The sequence below is a fragment of the Paramormyrops kingsleyae genome, chromosome 12, assembly GCF_048594095.1.
Source record: "Paramormyrops kingsleyae isolate MSU_618 chromosome 12, PKINGS_0.4, whole genome shotgun sequence".
NCBI classification, from domain to species: Eukaryota; Metazoa; Chordata; class Actinopteri; order Osteoglossiformes; family Mormyridae; genus Paramormyrops; species Paramormyrops kingsleyae.
In genome coordinates this window covers 11122106-11143077 of record NC_132808.1, presented here as the reverse complement: position 1 = coordinate 11143077, position 20972 = coordinate 11122106, and the positions used below count along the sequence as shown (strand labels likewise).

At 43.8% G+C, this 20972-nt stretch overlaps 3 protein-coding genes across 5 annotated transcripts; 2 read left to right on the top strand and 1 right to left on the bottom strand.

Annotated features, from left to right (window-relative positions):
• Window positions 1-1257: 1257 nt before the first annotated feature.
• gmpr2 (guanosine monophosphate reductase 2) lies at window positions 1258-6630 on the top strand. Of its 2 annotated transcripts, XM_023841861.2 has the most exons (10): window positions 1258-1573; window positions 1961-2082; window positions 3894-4013; window positions 4122-4205; window positions 4565-4738; window positions 4904-4985; window positions 5091-5197; window positions 5437-5479; window positions 5646-5805; window positions 5986-6630. In XM_023841861.2, the coding sequence occupies exons 2-10, from the start codon at window positions 1996-1998 to the stop codon at window positions 6173-6175; spliced, it is 1047 nt and encodes a 348-aa protein (XP_023697629.1). In that variant the 5' UTR covers window positions 1258-1573; window positions 1961-1995; the 3' UTR covers window positions 6176-6630. The 2 variants fall into 2 exon arrangements, with proteins under 2 accessions (XP_023697629.1, XP_023697628.1); XM_023841860.2 differs by lacking the exon at window positions 1258-1573 and having other exon boundaries at window positions 2029-2167.
• A 3206-nt stretch (window positions 6631-9836) lies between these two features.
• dhrs4 (dehydrogenase/reductase (SDR family) member 4) lies at window positions 9837-14726 on the top strand. The gene is made up of 9 exons (XM_023841863.2): window positions 9837-10060; window positions 10333-10448; window positions 10566-10743; window positions 11013-11114; window positions 11312-11382; window positions 13568-13619; window positions 13863-13997; window positions 14236-14291; window positions 14394-14726. Exons 2-9 carry the CDS (start codon window positions 10336-10338, stop codon window positions 14506-14508), a joined length of 822 nt encoding a protein of 273 aa, XP_023697631.1. The 5' UTR covers window positions 9837-10060; window positions 10333-10335; the 3' UTR covers window positions 14509-14726.
• Window positions 14727-15560: 834 nt separating this feature from the next.
• On the bottom strand, window positions 15561-20932 carry tinf2 (TERF1 (TRF1)-interacting nuclear factor 2). 2 transcript variants are annotated; one of them, XM_023841850.2, is made up of 10 exons: window positions 20694-20932; window positions 19780-19985; window positions 19566-19670; window positions 19361-19453; window positions 18214-18324; window positions 17965-18088; window positions 17105-17801; window positions 16914-16981; window positions 16690-16769; window positions 15561-16012 (listed from the first exon to the last, which is right to left on the bottom strand). In XM_023841850.2, exons 1-10 carry the CDS (start codon window positions 20728-20730, stop codon window positions 15893-15895), a joined length of 1641 nt encoding a protein of 546 aa, XP_023697618.2. In that variant the 5' UTR covers window positions 20731-20932; the 3' UTR covers window positions 15561-15892. The 2 variants fall into 2 exon arrangements, with proteins under 2 accessions (XP_023697618.2, XP_023697619.2); XM_023841851.2 differs by lacking the exon at window positions 16690-16769 and having other exon boundaries at window positions 20694-20931.
• Window positions 20933-20972: the final 40 nt, after the last annotated feature.

Below are 20972 nucleotides of genomic sequence, written 5' to 3'. Positions count from 1 at the left end.
TAAGGCTGATGGGCGGATCGGATGAAGGCGTTGTCTGGGGAATACCATACATTGTGCACAGTCCAGCAGCATTTTTTCTAGTTATGTAAGTTTGTAAGAACGTGGAAGTGTCAATTAGCCATAAACACACAAAAAAACATCACTAGAGACTACAGGATCTGAGTCAACTGTGGATGTGAGTCACGGATGTGCAAGTGTTGAAAGCCAAAAATATTATAGCAAAAAAATATATACAGTACAGGCCAAAAGTTTGGACACACCTTCTCATTCAATGTGTTGTCTTTATTTTCATGACCATTTACATTGGTAGATTCTCACTGAAGGCATCAAAACTATGAATGAACACATGTGGAGTTATGTACTTAACAAAAAAAGGTGAAATAACTGAAAACATGTTTTATATTCTAGTTTCTTCAAAATAGCCACCCTTTGCTCTGATTACTGCTTTGCACACTCTTGGCATTCTCTCGATGAGTTTCAAGAAGTAGTCACCTGAAATGGTTTTCCAACAGTCTTGAAGGAGTTCCCAGAGGTGTTTAGCAAAGAAAAGCAGTAATCAGAGCAAAGGGTGGCTATTTTGAAGAAACTAGAATATAAAACATGTTTTCAGTTATTTCATCTTTTTTGTTAAGTACATAACTCCACATGTGTTCATTCATAGTTTTGATGCCTTCAGTGAGAATCTACCAATGGTCATGAAAATAAAGACAACACATTGAATGAGAAGGTGTGTCCAAACTTTTGGCCTGTACTGTATGTCCTTTTCCTGCGAGGGGCTTTGCCAAGGTCAATAAAGACAATTAAAGTCATTAGCCATTTTATGAAAATTTATGCAAGTTTGATGGGCCTTAACTTTCTGTAACTGGGGAGGGTGCAGGTCTGGCAGATAGTCAAAATTCCATTATTATTTTAATAATAATGAAACATACTGGGTTTAATTGGTGTTTCTAAATTGGCCATAGGTGTGCATATGTGAGTGTGTGGTGTGTGAGTGTGCCCTGCAATGGGTTGGTACCCCATCCTGGGTTGTTCCCTGCCTTGCCGCACTAGCCTCCAGGATAGGGCTCCAGACCCCCACAGTCCTGAATAGGATAAGCAGTTACAGAAAATGGTTGGATGTATTACAGAAAATGAATGGATGGATACTTTAATACTTATCACTCAACTCGTGCAGCACATTCACGGTTGTCAGATCCTATAGCGACACTTCCTATGCCGGCCAGAGCGATGGAAAGTAATGTACGCATGTACATAGGCGGTGCGCATGCGTGTTGCCTATCGGGAAAAAAGATGCTAGTGACAGTGACAAAGGCCATAACAGTATGTTGCATGAAAGCATAGGCAGTTACAAAGGCTAATATTTCAGAGGCGCTACCTGTTAAATGAACTTAACTTCCTATTTCCCATGTTTTTGAAATACCTTTATTGCTTATCTTGTACTTCCGGACGCGTGCTGCTTTTTAAACTGCACCTTCTGAATGTGTGCTAGCTAAGGTAGCTTTTACTCTTTAATAACCCTGAGCGTCCAAAGAAAACTGGTGGGGTCTTAAGTTATAAGTTATAACCAATTGCGGTAAGTTTTACTGAAAGTCTTCTGTAGATTTAATTTTATATCGAAATCGTAAAATATGCACACATAGCGGCTTAATTTCCTGTAAGTGTGTGCCGCCCGATTTTTTATATATTTAGATGTAGTTAGTCATTGTTAACCTTGAATTTTGATCGGCCCACAGATGCATCTTTGACTGTATCTGTTAGGGTTTGCTTACATAAGTTGCATTATTTAGCATTTTTGTTCGATGTTCTGTACCATCTTTGCTAAAAAGCGAAACCAAAATAACTAAGGTGGATTTTTTTTTCCTATTTAACACCAGCTTAAAAACTTTTAATGCATGTTTTATTAGTTGTGTAGTAGTATTTTCCTTAAATCTCTCAACATGGGTGTACACTATCTGAGCAGACGAAGCCCAGCACCCGGACCCGGGAGCCGCATCAATGCCCCGCATCGAAAACGACGTCAAGCTGGACTTCAAGGACGTGCTCCTGCGTCCCAAGCGAAGCACGCTGAAGTCCCGCAATGAGGTTGGAGTGCACCCCCTCTTACAGATGGATTTCATTTGTAGCGTTTTGTTGCTTTTCCGGAAAAACAGTACAAAATATAAAAATAGTAAGTTCCTCTTAACCAGACGATTATTTATTAGTCTGACTTCTTTGTCAATGTTGTCCTCAGCCTTGGACCCTGTATTACTGCAGTAGACTAATTGCAGACTCTGGGCTGGTTGCAATTTTGTATTGGATAGACAGTTTTGGAGGATTCATTAGATGGATTAGTGGTTGTAGTATGCATTCCAAGAGGGAATTGCATGTTAGAGCATCTAGACAAAGTACAGTGCTATTCACTGAAGAAAATGGCAGAGTCTCTAAAAGAGTCTGAAAAGCAACAAGCTTCCACAAACCCCTTCACGTTAGTGATCCCTTGTACCAGCTTTTTATTGAGAGTTACATTGGGTGGAGATCTGCTGACTTTGGTTATCAAGGCATAGAGCTATAAGCTGTCAGAATCACCCAGAATGGCCTTATATGTTTGGCCTTCATGTCTTCAGGTTTCCATGCCAACATCACCTTAGCCATGGTTTCTATAACCATCAGCAAGTCCGTCTGTTTTTGTCTCTGACGCTCCTGTCAGACCTGCCCCAACAATCACCTGTCTTTAAGGGTGTTTTTCCACCACACCAGGTACGGTATTTTTGGTACTTCGTGAAAGTGTCAGAAGTATAGTACTTCAAGGTGTTGGTTTTCCACTGGTGGAAAAACTGGTACCAGCACCGAATGACATCACAACTTGAGACAGGGTACTGAATTGGCTGTAGTACATTATAGAACCAGAGGATGTGCGATATTAATACCAACATCGCATGTTATGCAAATTCAATTCTTACATTGCTAGTCAGCTATATTAAAATAAGGCCTTTTCTTACTTTAAATTCTGTACAGACATTATAGTGCAGGGGGGGTGAAGTTTTACTAAAATATTTTTACATTTTTTTTTTTAAATGTGGCAAGCTTTGCAATTTTAACTGTTCCTTTTATAGATTCTTATATGTTTAAAAATCAGTTTAAAGTTTTACCTCCACTGCTTTTGAGAGTTAAGAATTTAGTGATCACTGTTGACCCAGCAACAAAATGTGTCCACTGCATTTAACCCATATATGACATCATGACATAGAAGGGGAGAGATAAGTCAGCACCCAGGGAGCAGTACCTTGTTCAGGGTATCTCAGTGGTGCCTTGCTAGTCTGGGATTCGAACCAGCAATGTTTCAATTACAAGTGCACATCCCTAACCATTAGGCCACCAGTTCTCACTCCTTTTGCACAAGCGCTGCATGTGTTCTCTGAGACAGTCGTAATCATTTTCATCCTTGCCATTTAAATCACTCGAACATGGGTTTGAGAGAAATTTATTAACTCCTTTTTTGTTTTATAAATACCCAAATATTTATTACAACAAAATCACATCACTAGATTGGCACTTTCGGTACTGAAACTTTTCGTACTGGTACTTGACTGGAAGTCAGTGGAAAAAACGAAAGTACCAAAAGTACTGTATGAAAAGTTTCTGGCATCTCATGGTAGTCATAAGGACAGATGAACCTGACCAGAATTTTGTATACATAATTTATAAACATTTGATATTTGCCTAATCTATTCAGGAAGATGTGTGTAAAATCCTACCTTGTAATGTGCATTGTATCCCTCATTTACATAAATGTTTTCTTTATTTTGGTAGTTAACCGTTAACTGTCACCCTCATGTAGAATCACTGATGCTAATGCCTTTTGTTTCCATTCCTCCCTGCATTCCCTGCCCCCCTCTCGGTGGTCCTCTGCCCAGGTTGACCTGATGCGCAGCTTCTCCTTCAGGAATTCCAAGCTCAGCTACAGAGGCATCCCCATCATCGCGGCCAACATGGACACAGTGGGCACCTTTGAAATGGCTCAGGCTCTGCACAAGGTGCCCGGCTGCGCGCTGCTGCTGCACCTCACACTCTTTCCTCTGGGCTTCTTTTGTTCCCTCCAGTTTTAAGCATCACACTGTAACTTTTTGTGTTTCTCTCCTCAGTTCTGCCTCTTTACGGCCATCCAGAAACACTACTCAGTGGACGACTGGAAAGAGTTTGCCGGCCAGCACCCAGAATGCCTCAAGGTCAGCTCGATATCCTCTGGCGTTTGCAATAGGTTTGACCGTGTTTCAGAGGGTTCAACAGTCATTTCTCAAAAAATTAGTAGAATACAAAATGATTTGGGTCAGAGATGCTTTTTTTTAATAATAATAATAATAATATATGTAAAGCAAATGGGGAAAAAATCTCGAATATTTTTTCCTGTAGATATACAACAGATTGCCAGTTTTCTTTTTGCACAAGTGAATGACTTTCATTCAGAGCGAATTGCATGGATAGCTTGCCAGAACCAGGCAGCATATGGGCAGTAATGAAGCTACCTAAAAGGGCATCAGTAGACACGGTTACATCATGAGCTTGCTGTTTGTGTCATTTCCCCTAGAGTATGGCGGTGAGCACAGGTACAGGTGACGGGGACTTCGAGAAACTCAGCCAGGTCCTGGCTGCGGTGCCGCAGCTGGAGTACATCTGCGTGGACGTGGCCAACGGCTACTCCGAGCACTTTGTCCGCTTTGTCAAGGACGTGCGGCAGAAGTTCGTTTCGCACACCATCATGGTGGGTTAGGTCTCTGGTCTCTGAACCCCTAGATGGCAGCTGCTGTTGTTGCAAGGGGGTTGGGAAAGCGTTGGATTATTGTTCTGTGGAAGCATGTTGTGCAGGGTAGGGTGGGTGACGGTGGCCCTGATGGTAATGATGATGATGATGATGAGTGTGGTGCAGGCCGGGAACGTGGTTACTGGGGAGATGGTGGAGGAGCTGATTCTCGCCGGTGCTGACGTCATAAAAGTGGGCATCGGACCAGGTGATTTGGGGCGCTGCTGTTACTGCTCACCCTGCATGGTATGTTGTCTTGCCCCCTACCGTGTGTGACTGTCTGTGATCCCACCCCTCACTCCCCACACCATAGGGTCAGTGTGTACGACGCGGAAGAAGACCGGGGTAGGGTACCCCCAGCTCAGTGCTGTGATTGAGTGCGCCGACGCTGCCCACGGACTGGGAGGACACATCATATCCGTAAGCCGCTTTGCGTTCAGATGCTGTGCGATTGCTATGCTTAACGCCGGACGCGTTAAACCTCATGGCATGATAAGCTGTTTTAACAGTTATAAAAATATCATAAAATACAATATTAATATTCAAAATTTGAGGCAATGAGAAAATTTTCCAGAATTTTGTCACACATTTGTGTTCATTATAGTTACAGATCCCTTACAGATCTTGTCTTTCCCCGTTTTCCTTTCTCTGCCAATTAGGATGGCGGATGCACCTGTCCCGGGGACGTCTCCAAGGCTTTTGGTGAGTCTAATCAGCCACGTTGTGATTGATGGATTGTTTTGACCCTTTGCCCAATGACCACAGATGTTTGTAATCCGAGGCTGAGAAAGACTCTTCCCGATTGGTTGTTCCTTGGGACTGACAGCCAGTACGTACTGTCTGATTGGCTGTGTTGTGTGACGGTCAGGTGCCGGTGCGGACTTCGTCATGCTGGGCGGGATGTTGGCGGGTCACACAGAGAGTGGTGGCGAGGTCATCGAGAAGAATGGGAAGAAGTACAAGCTGTTTTATGGCATGAGCTCCGACACTGCCATGAAGAAACATGTTGGGGGAGTGGCCGATTACAGGTGAGATCAGAGCTGATATGAGGGGGGTGTAGAGAGGATCTGTGCATTATGTTCATCTCGGGAGGGTGGGTGAGGCGGGAGTAAGACCACAAGCCAAACTGACAGGCCTCTGTTGAAGGTGTATAATGCCCCCCCCCCCCTTGATTTACCTCTCCATCCATCCATGTCTGTTTGTTTTAGGGCCTCAGAGGGGAAGACGGTTGAGGTGCCCTTTAAGGGCCCGGTGGAGGAAACCATTCGGGACGTCCTGGGAGGGGTGCGCTCCACCTGCACGTACGTGGGCGCCGCCAAGTTGAAGGAGCTGAGCCGGAGGACCACCTTCATCAGGGTCACCCAGCAGCTGAACACTGTGTTTGGTAATGACAGCTAGGCCCAGCTTGGATGTTTTAGTCTGGAGATAAACGTAAAGCTGCAGCCTTCATTTTACACACATGCATGCCATGTACAAAATTTTTATCTTTCATCCCTGTCACACGCCCATCCACACAAGCCTAAGAGATCCTGCTTTAATCTGTTTTTAGACTCTGTCTTATCTCTGACACGGTTTTATTATTATCTAATAAGGTTTAATGTCACACCGGGACTACATTTGTATGCATATCTAAATCTATATTATCTGAGTCCATTATCCTCAGTAAATATCCTCACTAATCATTTTAATTAGTCTGTGAAACAACGTTTTAGCCATTATAGCCATTGTTTCTTGATTTATTATTGATTGCTTTGTATTTTCTGTAGTTGTTGCCTAAAGATTGACAAAGGATCAAACGTGGAGGCAAATTACTTTTTCTTTTACTTACTCGTACAAGTTGTTGCTTATCTTATTTTAAAGAGGGGTGAAATATTTAACAAACGGTTATTTGCTTTATTAACTGAACACATGGCAGGGCTAAAGCTTAAGGCTTCACTGTCAAGTTGCCAAAGTCCAGCCACTATCTCCGGCTATCAACCACAGCTCCAGAAGCTACCATTCCTGTTTCCCAGAGGAAGGAGAGTTGAATTTTAACGTTACATATTTAATAAAAAAAAATGTTTTATCTCCCAGGTGGAGAGTTTAATTTTAATGTTACGTATTTAATTTTAAAAAATGTTTTATGGAAAAATACAAAAGCTGTGTCTATGTTAATTTTATATGGTTAATCTTTACCAATGTGCAAATATATGTTAATAAATAGGCTAGTCGGTCTTGTGCAGCTGGGCCACGCTGCGACCCAGGGGATCTTAGCCAATCAGTAATGAGTTCAAAAGGCATCTGCTGCACCTGGCACTGGCTTTTAGCTGCACCTGGCACTGGCTTTTAGCTGCACCTTTTCAGCTTTGTCATGTCACTATTGTAAAATGGATTTTATAAAAATCCTTAACTTGTGTAGGTTATGTGACTAGCTAAGTTTATTGATTTACTGTCAAATCTTTTATACATATTGATTGTTAAACATAAAAAATACCAAATAAACAGTGAAATGCGAAACAATGTTAAGTGCGATTTCTCAAATTTTATGGTGGTGTTTTCTTCATTTTTGGAGCTGGAAGTGGGTTATGTGTGTTCACGTTTTTGTTTTTTTTAAAGTACATGTCACTATTGTCGTCACTATTTGATATGCAACTCCTGCCCAATTTGTACATGCATGTGCAGTATTTCATCACACATGTGGAAACATACAATTCTGGGAATATTATCAAAATTCTACATATATACTGTATAGACATTTGCTGAATTACAATGCATCATTATTATGCTCCTTACTATAAGTGTACTGTAAATTGAATTCAGGTAAAATTAAATACAAAAAGTAATGTATAATGGAAAAAAGGCGAGAGCTATTCTCCAGTCCAACTCGCCCTTCCTTCTTCATTTGCCCCTCCGCACCGCACTCCAAAAACAATTGTTCTGCTTCCTGCTGTGTTTAACCCCACAGAGCAGCCAGGGTATAAATGACGGGTTAACCAAAAGCAAGCGTAACTGAACAGGAACACATCACGCACAAACATACCTATACACAAATTGTATTACAATATCAGATTAGTTCCAGCAATATTCACCTTTGTTGCATTTCACTCAGTTAAAATCTGGTTCTTTCAGAAGGCAAAAATGAGGCACAATACATCATGGAAACACATTTTTCAAGGACTCACATACAAGGTATACAGCCCAACTATAACCTGCAGTGAAATGCATGCTCTGCCATAGTATGAATTAGTGAAAAGCAATAAGACAAAGATGCAGTATTATAAATATATAATAAATGAAAAGTGCATGGTGCATGAGTAACGAGCGAATGATCTTTAATTACAGCTGTCAGGTATTAAGTAGTCTGATGGCTTGAGGATAGAAGCTCCCTCTGAATGACTCAGTTCACACTGATAGACAACAGAAGCGCTTTCCAGACCTCAGACTGGTAAAGAAGTAGCTATGTGGGTGGATCGTGTCCCTGCTGATTCTGGCAGCTCTGCTCCTGCATCATCTGAGGTATATGTCCTGCAGGGAGGGCAGATCAGCCTTACAGATGCATTCCACCCTCTTCAGAGCTTTGCAGACCAGGCCTGAGCATTTACCAAACCAGGCTGTGATTCCTGTAGTGAGGATGCTCTCTAACGAGTAAAAGGCTATAAGAATGGCTGGTAAGACCTCAAACCCTCGCAGCTGTCTCAGATGGTGCAGCTGATGTCCTGCTTCAGATATCTGAGGCTGTACCTAATTCAACCAGATGAGGTCATCAGAGATATAGATTCTGAGATTGCAAAAGGTTTTCACCCTCTCAAATGGGACCTCTTTGATGGTGAGAGGTTTGTATGCACTGGACAGTTTGTGTCTAAAGTCCACCACCATCTCCTTTCGCAACATGGAACAATTACATGGTTTACTTACTGCTGATGCTACATGCACTGTGAAAAACTACTGTCTCTGAGAATTCATGCTAAGATTTTGCTTATTGGATATAGTATATAAATACAAATAACTATAGGCAAGCTGGCAGAACACTATAATTCAACTAGAGCATGGAAGGTGAAAAATATGAGAAGTCCCTGGTGGACTGTTTGGAAATTAATTGTCAGTATAAAACAAATTACGTTTTGCTTAGGGAGAGAAGACATCTAAGATGAACTGTGTTTAATCCTTGATAAACAGCGATGTCTGTGCAGTTCCCAGGAAGCCTTCACAGTAACAGGAAAGGGTGTCCTTTTGTGAGTCCAGGTAACAGCTACCATGATAGCTAACTTCTGCTGCAATTTGTCCAGCCACTGTGAAGGTTCATGCATAGAATGGCCATCCTCTATAGTCAAAAAGCAAAGCTCAAAAACAAGATTCTTGTTTTTTTTTTAAAGCAGTATGTCATTATATGATGGTCTGGTAGTGAAAGGACATCTTAGCTCAAAAGTTGTGTATGGAAAATTGCATGAATATCTATGTATATCCACATTATTGTCATCTAATTTTATTCGGAAAACAACAAGTGAAGCCAAAGCCATATTTGAAACAAAATCTATAAATGTCACATGCTAATTAATCCAAGTTAAAGATTCCTCTGAACTTATTCAGTCAGTTACTTATTTCTTAAGTTTTATCTAACCGTAGCCCGCCTGTGTCTGACTCTTCCGTGATGGCTGCCGTCTCCATGGTTACCGTGACGCTCAGACCTAAGCTACTCTTCTGATAAAACAAACGCATGGTTTATTTACATGAGATATTCCGCCGTTCACTATAACTCTGTGATCTTTACACGTGGATGAGGCTTTAAATTCCCCCAAACTCCTCTTCATTTTAATTGAATAAAGTTAGTTTGGCTCAAACTTAACAAAATGTTAGAATAGATAATGTCTTTGGCTAAATCCTAAATAAAAGCAAAACATATAGTTTCACAACGGTATAATCAGAGGCGGACATTTCAGGTCCAGAAAGTAAAAATCCAGACCAGGATTTTGTTTCAACCAACAAGTTGCGCATAAAGAGTCACAGTCACAGAGTACTCAACGGGTTGGTTGAAACAAAATCCTTGTTTGAATTTTTATTTTCTGGAGCTGAAATGTCCGCCCCTGGGTATAACGAGAAAGACGAAGAGCAACTCCAGCTCTACGTAACCCCCAAATTACATGAAATATGACATGATAATACAGAGGCGGAGCTACAGCTCGGGCAGCGCATGTCCCGTGACGTATAACCGCGTCGGGAAACTTTAACGCGATTGTTGTCGGACTTTGGAGTTGAGCATAGAATATACGCTGTTTGCGGTGGGAAAGACTCGGCGTCGTTTACGAGGTTCGTTCGTACCTTAATTACCTTGAGGACATTCAGAGTTGCGCTTTAGTATTTTAGTTATTGCAAACACTAAGGGAGGAAAAGAAGCAGTTTCTCGAAGGGGGAACAAAAGTCCGCGTTGTTACATAATGGTCTGCTATGCTACCTTTAACCTAAATACTTTGACTGTCCTGCCCCCTTCAATGTAAAAAGTGACGCTAAAAATGTAACATAGGCAGCATTACTGTGCGTGTGTACTTGTAGCAGTAGCCTTATCTTTTCCCTCTTCTCAGGACATGTTAAAGTGCGTGGGTAGGAGTCTAATACTCAGTCAGAACGCTGGAAAAAGGATGTTGTCGCAAAGCAGCCTTGCTGGAAAAGTCGCCATAGTGACCGCATCGACTGATGGGTAATGGTGTCAGTTTCATTTTAAGTGCTAGACGATTGTAAACAGTGCATTTTAAGTTCTGCTTAGTTGTGAACTGCGGCAGTTGTGTGCATATGATCGCAAACTGTCTCCGTTCAGTATCGGTCTGGCGGCCGCGCGCGCTTTGGGGCTGAGAGGGGCTCACGTGGTGGTGAGCAGCCGGCGGAAGGACAACGTCGAGAAGGCAGTGTCCCTGCTGCAGGGTGACAGCATTCAGGTGACGGGCACGACATGCAACGTAGGAAGGAGCGAGGACCGAGAAAGACTGGTGGACATGGTGAGGGCTGACCCGGTGAAGTTTAGTGCATTCGCTGCACTGAGGGTTCATATAGTTAATTGCTTACCCACAAAATACCAGTGCATCATCTGTGGACTGAAAGATAGGGTTGTATAGTACATACATACTGTTATGACACTGTGCATCAATACTCTGATTGGAAGGTTCATGTAATATAGTCATATGACCATGTCATTTTGGTATATTAACATTACAGATTACATTTCACAGATTACAGATTTCCATGCATCATGTGCTAATTCCCACAGACGGTCAAGCAGTGTGGTGGTGTAGACATCCTGGTGTCCAATGCTGCAGTCAATCCCTTTTTTGGAAACATCATGGATTCCACAGAGGAAGTGTGGGACAAGGTATTGGCTACACTACAAGCGTATATCACTGGCAACAATTATATTTCTAGTCTGTTTAGCTGCTAAGGACATAGATTTGTAGAACTATAATAGAATTATCATCCTCCAGTGCATGCACACAGTGCATCTCAGGTCCTAAAGCCAAGTCATCACCCACCTGTTCTGATAAGGATATTTCTCCACCATCATTTTGTCAGATCCTGGATGTAAATGTGAAGTCAGCCTTTCTTCTGACCAAACTGGTGGTGCCTCAAATGGAGAAGAGAGGGTGAGGAGAAGGCCGTGGGCTCTGCACAGAACTTTGAAAAGTGCACTTTGTAAGTGTGTTACTGATGATGCTCACAGGGGGTAACTGGGGTGTTTAGCGAAGTGCCACAGTGGATTTATTACTGTATATAAAGCTCTCTAAAGCTGAACAGTCAGCAAAATCACACAAGATGGACCATCAGCAGGCTGCCCATACAGGCTGTTTGTGATGGATATTAATAATAATAATACTAATAATAATAATCATCATTATAATAATATACTCAACGTCACCTAACAAAAAATAAATATCATAGTAAAGCAGATGAAAACGCAGATATAAAACCACAATAAGACTGCACAGGTTAAGACGGCAGAGGTGGTGAATAGTGGTCAGGGGAGTGAAAATGCTTAAACAAATGAGTGCTGAGGCATGAGTTGAAGTCCAGCTGACAGATCCAGAGAAGGAGGGAATTCCGTCATTTAGGAACCACGCGGCTGAAGGTCCTGGCGCCCAGGGACACTAAGGAGGGACACTAAGGAGGAGTGCAGTGGGAGAGCGAAGGGTCGGGAGGGAGAGTAGGGGTGGAGGAGGTCACAGACATAACAGCAAGGTTATGAAGGGCTTTGGAAGGAAGCTAGCAGGGGATGGCAAACAAATTATTTAGATTTAGTCAGTGATGATACTGGCAGCGGAGTCTTGAATGACTTTTAGTCTGTGGAGAAGATTTTCAGGACTGCCAGCTAGAATAGCTTTGCAGTAGCCAGTCTGGGAGGTAATCAAAGACTTTACAAGGACCTCAGTGTGATGTTACCAGGGGGCAGGACTAATCTTGGCAATGTTGCGTAAATGGGGGAAAAAAGCAGTTTGACAGATATTACGAACATGAGAAGAAAAGGAAAGTGTACTGTCCACAACCTCACCAAGACTGGTGACCCGAGGGGATACAGAAACAGGGAAACTAATGAGAATATTGAAACCATGTGCTTAGTTAATGCAGACTGGGAACCAATGAGGTGCCCTACTTTTGGTACTTCAAGGTGCTGGTTTTTCTCTGCCATAAGAACTGGTCCCGGCACTGAATGACATCACAATGCAAGGCGGGGTATCTTGTAGCAAATTTGAAAAACGGCTATAGTATATTATAGGGCTGGACAATGGGCGATATTAATACCAACAATGCGTGTTATGCACATGCAGTTCTATACATTGCAAGAACTATGATAGTCACCTAGATTGAGACCAGGTTTTTTCTTACCGTCAGACTGTATGGGCATTATAACACAGGGAGTTTAAGATTCACTAAAGCATTTTTACTGTCATAGGGAAAACAACTTGGCAAACTTTGCAATATTAAGGATTTCCTTTTCAAGTATATATTTAAAAAAACAGTTTAAACCTGCACTAATTGTGCATGAGCACTGCATGCGTTTATGAGGCAATCATTTCTATTTAAATCACTCCTAGATGGATTTATGAGAATTTTTTTTAACTCCTTTTTTGCTTAATAAATTTCCCAATATTTGAAACAAAATTACATCACGATACTTTTCTAATAATTCTATTCCAATCACAACTGAAACTTGGGTCTCTGCATTTGTTTATGCATCCATTATTACTTTTATTACTTTGTGCATTTTCTGAGTTTGTAACTTTTTTTTCCCAAGTCAGCAGTTATAGTGTTTTTCAGAGGCAGGCTATTTACATAACCAGTTGAAAAGAAAGCATTTCCAAATCCCACCCCAAAATACCAAAAAGTACCCCAGCTTGTTTGGTACTCTAGGTACTGGAATGTATGGTACTGTTATTCGACCGGAAGCTAATGGAAAAGGGAAAGTACCAAAAGTACTGTACCTGGTCAGCCTCAGGCTGCTAAGGCTCAGTGCCAACCCACTGTGTACAGGTTCATCATGGTCATTGCATACGTGTTCTTTCACACACTTCTACATAGTTGCACAATGATTCCAGCCTACATCAACCAGGTTTTTTGAACTTAAAATTTGTTACTGACTTCTTAAACCACAATTAGCAAAACTGTGGTTCTTTAGAGAACAAAATGAAAAAGTCATTCATTTGGCAGTGATGGCAATGTCTCACCTGAAATGTTAACTGATTTTTTTTGCATAATCAGTTAATTGACAGAAATATCAATAAAGACTTTGAAGAAATATGCCTAAACACGTGATGTTTGGCCTGTGTGTTTTAGGGGCGGGTCGATAGTGTTCGTGTCTTCAGTTGCTGGTTACCAGCCCATACAGGTGAGCCGGTGGATAAAAACAGGGATAAATACATGACAATGACTAATAGTAAGTAAGTAAATGTAAAAAGTGGCCCTTAAGTGAATTAGTGGAAAGCAAGAAAGGTGATGGCTGATTCCAGACACTAATGATAAATGTCATGCTCTGAAAAACATCTTGATTAAAGAAACTGCCTTAGGGTTTGTCAGTGGTTACTGTCATGCAGCTGGGAATCTGGGTGGCTTTTTTTGCTTCTTGCTGCAGGCCTTGGGACCCTACAGCGTGAGCAAGACCGCCCTTCTGGGACTGACCCGGGCTCTGGCCCCAGAACTCGCTCCCAGCAACATCCGGGTAAACTGTGTCGCTCCGGGTGTCATCAGAACACGCTTCAGCGCTGCGGTGAGAAGTTGCACTCGTCCTCTCCCACTCCCCCCACTCCTCCCATTCCCCCCACTCCCCCCATTCCCCCCACTCCTCCCATTCCCCCCACTCCTCCCATTCCCCCACTGCTCCCATTCCCCCACTCCCCCCACTCTCCCATTCCCCCACTCCCCCCATTCCCCCACTCCTCCCATTCCCCCCCATACCCCATTCCCGACACATAACCCAGTGCTCATCAGACCCTCCACTTTCTCAGCTTTGGCAGAACGAAGGCATAATGGACGAGTTTAAGAAACAACTGAGTATCAAAAGGTGTGTCCCGACGAGTATGTCATGAGAAATACAAACACTTCCCTTTTTGATGTGATTGGTGAAAATGTGAATAAATCTGCTAACCACGGCCAATGACTCCAGGTTGGGCGAAACGGAGGAAGTGGGAGCAGTCATTGCCTTCCTGTGTTCTGAGGATGCCTCTTACGTCACTGGAGAGACCATCACAGTCACTGGAGGAATGAGCTGCAGACTGTGAAGCAGCCAGAGAAGAACCGGGAGAAAGGAAGGCTGTGTCCTACCATAACCGCATCACATTCTACCCCCTTAGAGATTCTCAGTGGTTTAGGGATCAGTGTCCATGACTGGAAGGGTGTGGGATACAATCCTGTGGCCAGCAGTGAGTTGTCCCAGGTATGCTGACTGGCCTTGCTCTCTGATCTTCACTCATATCTGCTGAATAAATGTGTTTATGAATGTGGCGCCGTTTGTCCGTCATTCCTAAGTGGGCTTGCTTGGCTCAGTGGTTGTCCCTGGCCTCTGAAATATGGTTTGGAAGGAAGAGGTGGTGTGTAGCTGTGGGTTTGGCCTGTTGCTGGAAGGTGATCATATCCGCAGGCGTTTGAGCAAAGTCCATAATCCCACATCTCCAGGGATACTGACTGACCCTGATAAATATATGGGAAGTAGGTGCTGTAAGAACTCGATCAAGGGTTAAGATGGAAGGGAGCCATTTTAAGAAAAAAATGATTCCTCTAGTGAAGCCTTTACGTTCTTGTGTGAGGCGGAAATCCAGCAGGGATCAATGTGCTCTATGATCATGGCTTCCTCACAGTCAACTAACTGGACATAGCATGCGGTCACTAATTGCTGCTCCATAATTGCCTGGGAGAAGCCCCACCCTCAACTTAACCATCCCCAACTATGTTTGTCCTGTGGGCTACCTCTTCCTAATCAACCTATCCATGCCATAAGACCTGACTATTTGGGGAGGGGAAGTATGAGCCCCACCCCTCTTATGTTACTGTCCTGCCCCACTAGTGTAGCTTGGCCTGGCTTCCAGAAAGCCAACCAGCAACCCTGTCCATAACCAAAAAGGACCCCCTCCCATGAAACATGCAAAGATCAAAGGCTAGTCTCTCATCTGGGACTTCGCCTCTGACCAAAATGAACCAAACACAGGACCGCCGGCCAATTCTCCAATTTCTCACCCTTCATGGTACCTCTCATCTCAAAAGCTTTGTACCTGAAGCAAGTTTGCCACACATGTAAATGCACAGTTGCTGTAAGCAGGCTTACAGGACAGACACGAGGTTTTACATACTTTATTATAATAAAATTCACAATTTTTAATGCATTTAAATCTTCAGAATTTGCTTGATTGGAGCATAATTGTTATGATTTGCATATATGTGCATATATGTAAGTTTTAAAAAGGTGGAAAGGGCAATTTAAATCATCTCCAGCCCATACTTCTCTACTTGCAGCACTTTCTCCACAGAACCACAAGTGTCCTCAGCTTATAAACAATCTCAGTCTATGTTTAAGTGCCCACATCACGTGTGATGAAAGCCAGGTACCTCCTCAGCACCTACGCAGTCCTGGTTCCAGGCCAGAGAGGCGGGGACAACACCCAGAGCTGGTCACCTGTGAGCACGGCTGAGGGACAGCAGACCTGGCTTAGCCAGCCTGGGCTTCCAGAACTCTCTGAGTGTCGGTACATAGGTGTGGTGCTTAGTCCGGTAGTACCGCTTGGCAAACAGCTGCAAGATGAGGTAGAGGTCAGTTCTCTTGTAAATTTTTTCTTAACTGAAAAGCATCTATCAAATTGAAATGCTGCCATTGGATAGGAGGAGGATGTCACAGTGTGCACAGCTGCCGTGATGCGATTTGTCACATAGGTCGGGTGTAAAGACTAGGAGGATCACGATCACACACAAGGTGCGTAACACTCAAAGAAAAAATTAAAAAACATGGGCGGTCCATTATGTGATGAAAGTATGCCTTAATTATTCAATGGCCAGGAGAACAGGAGCAGGAAACCAGAAGAGAGATTAGATGGTATATAAACATATCTTCTACACTCTTATAAGACTGAAAATAAACATAACTAGCAGATTTGAAGATGACCGAGGAAGTTCAAAAATACCAGTATTTACAGGATTCCTCACTACGGGATTATAAAGACTCCCAGGTAGGCGCAAACTACAAAACATTAGTAACTGCAATGCTATATACCCGTGTGTCCTTACGTACTGTAAACACATGAAGTATGGCTTATGAGCGACTTCACCCTACAGCGCCACGTCAGCCCTGGTATCAAGTACACGCTGGCCAGGCGCGGGGGAGCAAGAGGCCTGAACGTTCAGGAACACGGACGGCCGAGCACTACGGCGTGCTGTGCCACATCCGCATTACGTGGAAACCAGCCCTTACTCACCCTTCCCTTGAAATTCTTAGTTTCTTCATCTTCAGAATCAAGGACGACATCACTGTCTTCTGGAGATGACCTGGTCCTCCCTAACAGACAGGATCGGCGCCCGCGAGTGTGTGGGTGTGTTTTATACGCGCGATTTTTTTTTTTTTAAATTCTGAACATCACAGTATGTTCGGGTTTAAGCTAGGATGAGTGACTATGTATACACCAACAGAGATGATGTTTACCTGTTTTTTGGGTACACGGCGAGATGGCAGGAGATGCACTTGACGTGACAGGGCGGTCAGCAGAGTTCCTATTGTGTGACAGCATTTGCATATTGAAATTCATATGAGCACCACAGACAGGAAAACCACAAATTAACCTTTATTGGTGTGAGAACGCTAATCGTCTGCTCAAACCCGTCCCCCACTCTTACTCTTTTTCTGCTGCTTCCAGAAACTTCTTAGGGGTCATCCAAAGCTTCCTCTTCCGGTTCACTCTGAATTCTGACAAGCCCTTGTCCTGTTTCGCTGGAGATGGGGCTCCACTGGCCACACTGCTGTGGGCATGGATATCTGCTAAGCTGAGTTGTTTAACCAGAACCCGTGGCTGGCTGTTGAGGCAGGCAGCAACCAGAGAGGACTGGGTCCAATCTGTCTGCCCAGAGGCCCTGCTGAGGGCCCCACCCTGCTTCTCTCTCTGGGCTCTCTCATTCTCATCCTCTTCCTCCTGTTGGTAACTTGACTTGGCCCGTTTGCTGGTTTCTTCCTGAGGTTCTTTTCTGCCCGATTCCCTGAGACTGATGTCAGAATGTAACCCTGGCCCCCTCGTTGCCTCATCGTGCTCAGAGCCCTTTGTACCTTTTCTGGAATCTTCTTTCCCTTGATGGCACGATGCCAGAGTGCTTCTCGTCTTCCTCTCAGCTAAATCGGTGAGAAGCACGCAAGGGTCCTTTGTCCTTTCGGCGGCCGGCTGGACGCACGACCCCTCGTCAGCTCCTCTACAGTCTTGCATCCCGGGAGTTTTCCTGGAACCCGATTCCCCGTCTGACGGCTGATTGACATTCGGCACTCTCCCGGAAGGAGCGAGGGACAGCGATGACAGGATGGAGTCCCCCAAAGAGGACGAGAGGTCTGAAAGACAAGGTACAAGCAGCAGAGATGGACAGTTCATATAAGGCACCACAGACATCCCTCAAAATAATCACACACGGAGCAACAGCAATGAAGGCAGGACCACTGCAGCGAAACAGATCAGGGGCAGGACTACAGGACTTTGCCTATGACCATCACCTACCAGGCAAGCTCAAGTGACCAAGGCACCTCTGATGCTGGAGCAGAGCCCTCAGCAGCTGGGGCTGAGACACAGACTGTGCACATTCCTCCAGGACAACGTGGGCAGTGCTGAGCCACTGCACAGTCTGAAGCAGCAACGCAAACAAGAAATCACTAGTTTTTCACAGCACTGTTTATCACTCTTGGTCTAAGCTGCAAACTTTTCTAGAGTATGAGTGCACTGAGGAAGGTGGTATCTGTGCCGCCATACCTGGGCCAGGTCAGGCACGGGTAGAAGTTGGTCCAGCCGCACCAGAAATTCCCACAACAACTTCTCCAGGGCATCGTCAAACTGGGGACCAAACTCTACAGGGAATACCTCCTACAGGCGAAAGGAAAGTGGGATGTCAGCCCACCAAAAGAAAAATGGGGTCAAAACCCCATAACAAAACTTGGGTTTTGACATAAACGGTTTTATTAGACATCCAAAACACATTTCGAGCAAAATAAAGTACAAATAAAATCAGCCAAGTCCAATCCACAAGTTTTTCGCATGAACCCATTTGAAAAGGAACCCAAATTGCCTCTAAATTTCAGACTCAAATGTGACATTTTGAGGCACCATAATATTTCCACTGACCACTTTGTCCTGAATAAGCTATCAAAGTTACACAACAGGATTGTTATTTTGTTTGTCTGATTACTTACGCAAACATCATCTAATGGTCACTTATGGAGCCTTAAAAATAAACAAGGAGATGAATGGGAGACAAGGGAATAAAGAACACAAGAGGCAATGATGGGGATTTTGGTTTTCCTCTAATTCAATTTCTCCTAACTGGTTATCCTGGAAAGGGTCATGGGGGGGGGGGACTGGGAGGCAGCACAGGAACAAGACAGACACACATGCTGGGTATGAAGCAATTCTATTGCACATAAACACATTATGGGTATTTTGAGATGCCAGGACACCGGCCATCATGTCTTTGGGCTGTGGCTGTGAAAATCCACACAGAGTGTGGTGGTGGGAATCAAACCTGCAACCCTGGAGGTCTGAGGTAACAGTGCTACCCACTGGAGCCTCCACATGCACATTCTACCAACCACCACCCAAATCTAGCCCTGTATCAGAGCTCACTGTGTAAGACTCTATGCCAGGGGTCTCCAACTCCGGTCCTGGAGAGCTACCGTCCAGTAAGTTTTCTATCATACCCGGCTTCGGATGAGCCACACCTGTTCTCGGGTAAATACCAGGAACAGATGTGGCTCATCAGAAGCCAAGTGGGACAGAAAACCTACTGGATAGTAGCTCTCCAGGACCGGAGTTGGAGACCCCTGGTCTATGCTCATTGCACAATGCAGCCACTCAGAAAGAATTTAAGCACAGCAGAATGGATCAGAGAGAGGGGGGTTCTCACCTGGAAAAAGTGTTTTCGTTCTGCAGGGTTGTTGAGGAGGTCTTGCACCAGCTCATGGAATTTTGAAATTGTTTCTCGCACCTTGACATCATCCTTTTGCAACAGATTTTCAAAAGAGACAGGCAGGACTCATGAAAGAAACCTGTCATTTCGAGTTGGAGGTAGACTTTGGGCTGTAAGTGTGACGGCATTTCGGGTCACCTACACGTCTGCGGTTTGAAGGGCCACCCAAGGGCTGCAGGCGTTCCAAGTGGGGTAGAACAACACTAGAGTCCGGAGGAGTACGGCCCCGACACAACTCTAGGACCAGCTGACAACAAGCAGACTAGACTTAGCAACCACTGGCCACAACCAGAAGCATTCAAAGCACACTTCATTACCATGTGTTTATCTGCCCAGCCCCATCCCATCTCTCTCACCCGAGCTCGGAGACCCAGGGTCAGTTTGGCCCGGTGCCGGCAGGAGAGCAGCATGGGAATGGCATCAGAGATGGACGTCACAAACTCTTCCAGCTTTCCATAGTGCAGCACATCTCTGTTTTTCATCACCTGCCACATGGCGGCTGAGACCAACCGCAACGGTGGAGCTGAGAGGCGTAAGGAGGACAGGGGGAGGGGGTCGTTTTCTTTTTGGGGGAGAAAAAAAAAGATATACAAGATATGTATCACTATCACTAAAGAGAAATATTTGCATGAGTAGAGGGTTTGGCAAAATGGAAAAGCTGATTATGTGGGCCACTCACTTCATTCTGGAAAGGCCAAAAATCAGTCGTGTTTCCCAGGACACTCAGTTTAGAGTTTATTCATCTTAAACTAAATACGACTGCAAAACTTCATGATTTCATGCATATCATTACAAAATGTTAGAATTTCTGCGTCGAGGTTGCAGACAACTTGAACAAGTTCAGATTATAAAGCTGGGACTGTGAGCCTCTAAAGAAAAAGATAAAGATATGCAAGCTGCCCCTCAATCTGCCCTGCAAAGTTTCGTGACTATTTTAAGCAAGAAAACATAAGAAATAATGTGACATTATAACAGTCTCACCTTCTGTTTTTAATACGCTGAAGAACCAGTTAACTTTTAGTACAGCAAAAATGGTTTTAATCTGCGCTACTTTTGTTTGTTTAGAATTAAATTATATGACCTGGCTTGTTTACGCAACTGTAGAAATAAAGATTTGTTTGTAAAACAATATTCATTTACTCTAATCGGGACAAATCGTGAAAATTCAACATCTGAAGTTTCAAGTATATAGGGTAAATCTACACATCAATAGTAAAATGTGGAAATAACTGTAATAGACGGGCGATTTCAAAGAATTAATTTTACGCACCTGTGTTTCGGTTTTTGGTAGCGGGATGTTTCTCCATGTCGGCTTTCGTTAAATTTTCCACCTGGAAATAGTTAACTAGATGGCTGACAAACTTCACAGCGGTCGCGACATTCTAATAATGCACTAATGTTTGAAAAGCACGCAAACAAATTTTCTATTCACAACCCAAAGCAGGAAAACTGCTCACTTCCTTCACGCGCCACATGAAAGCCGGATGTTCCGTGACAGTGCCGGATGTGGCGACACGCGCCTATTGGCGACATGTGTAATGGGATGTGT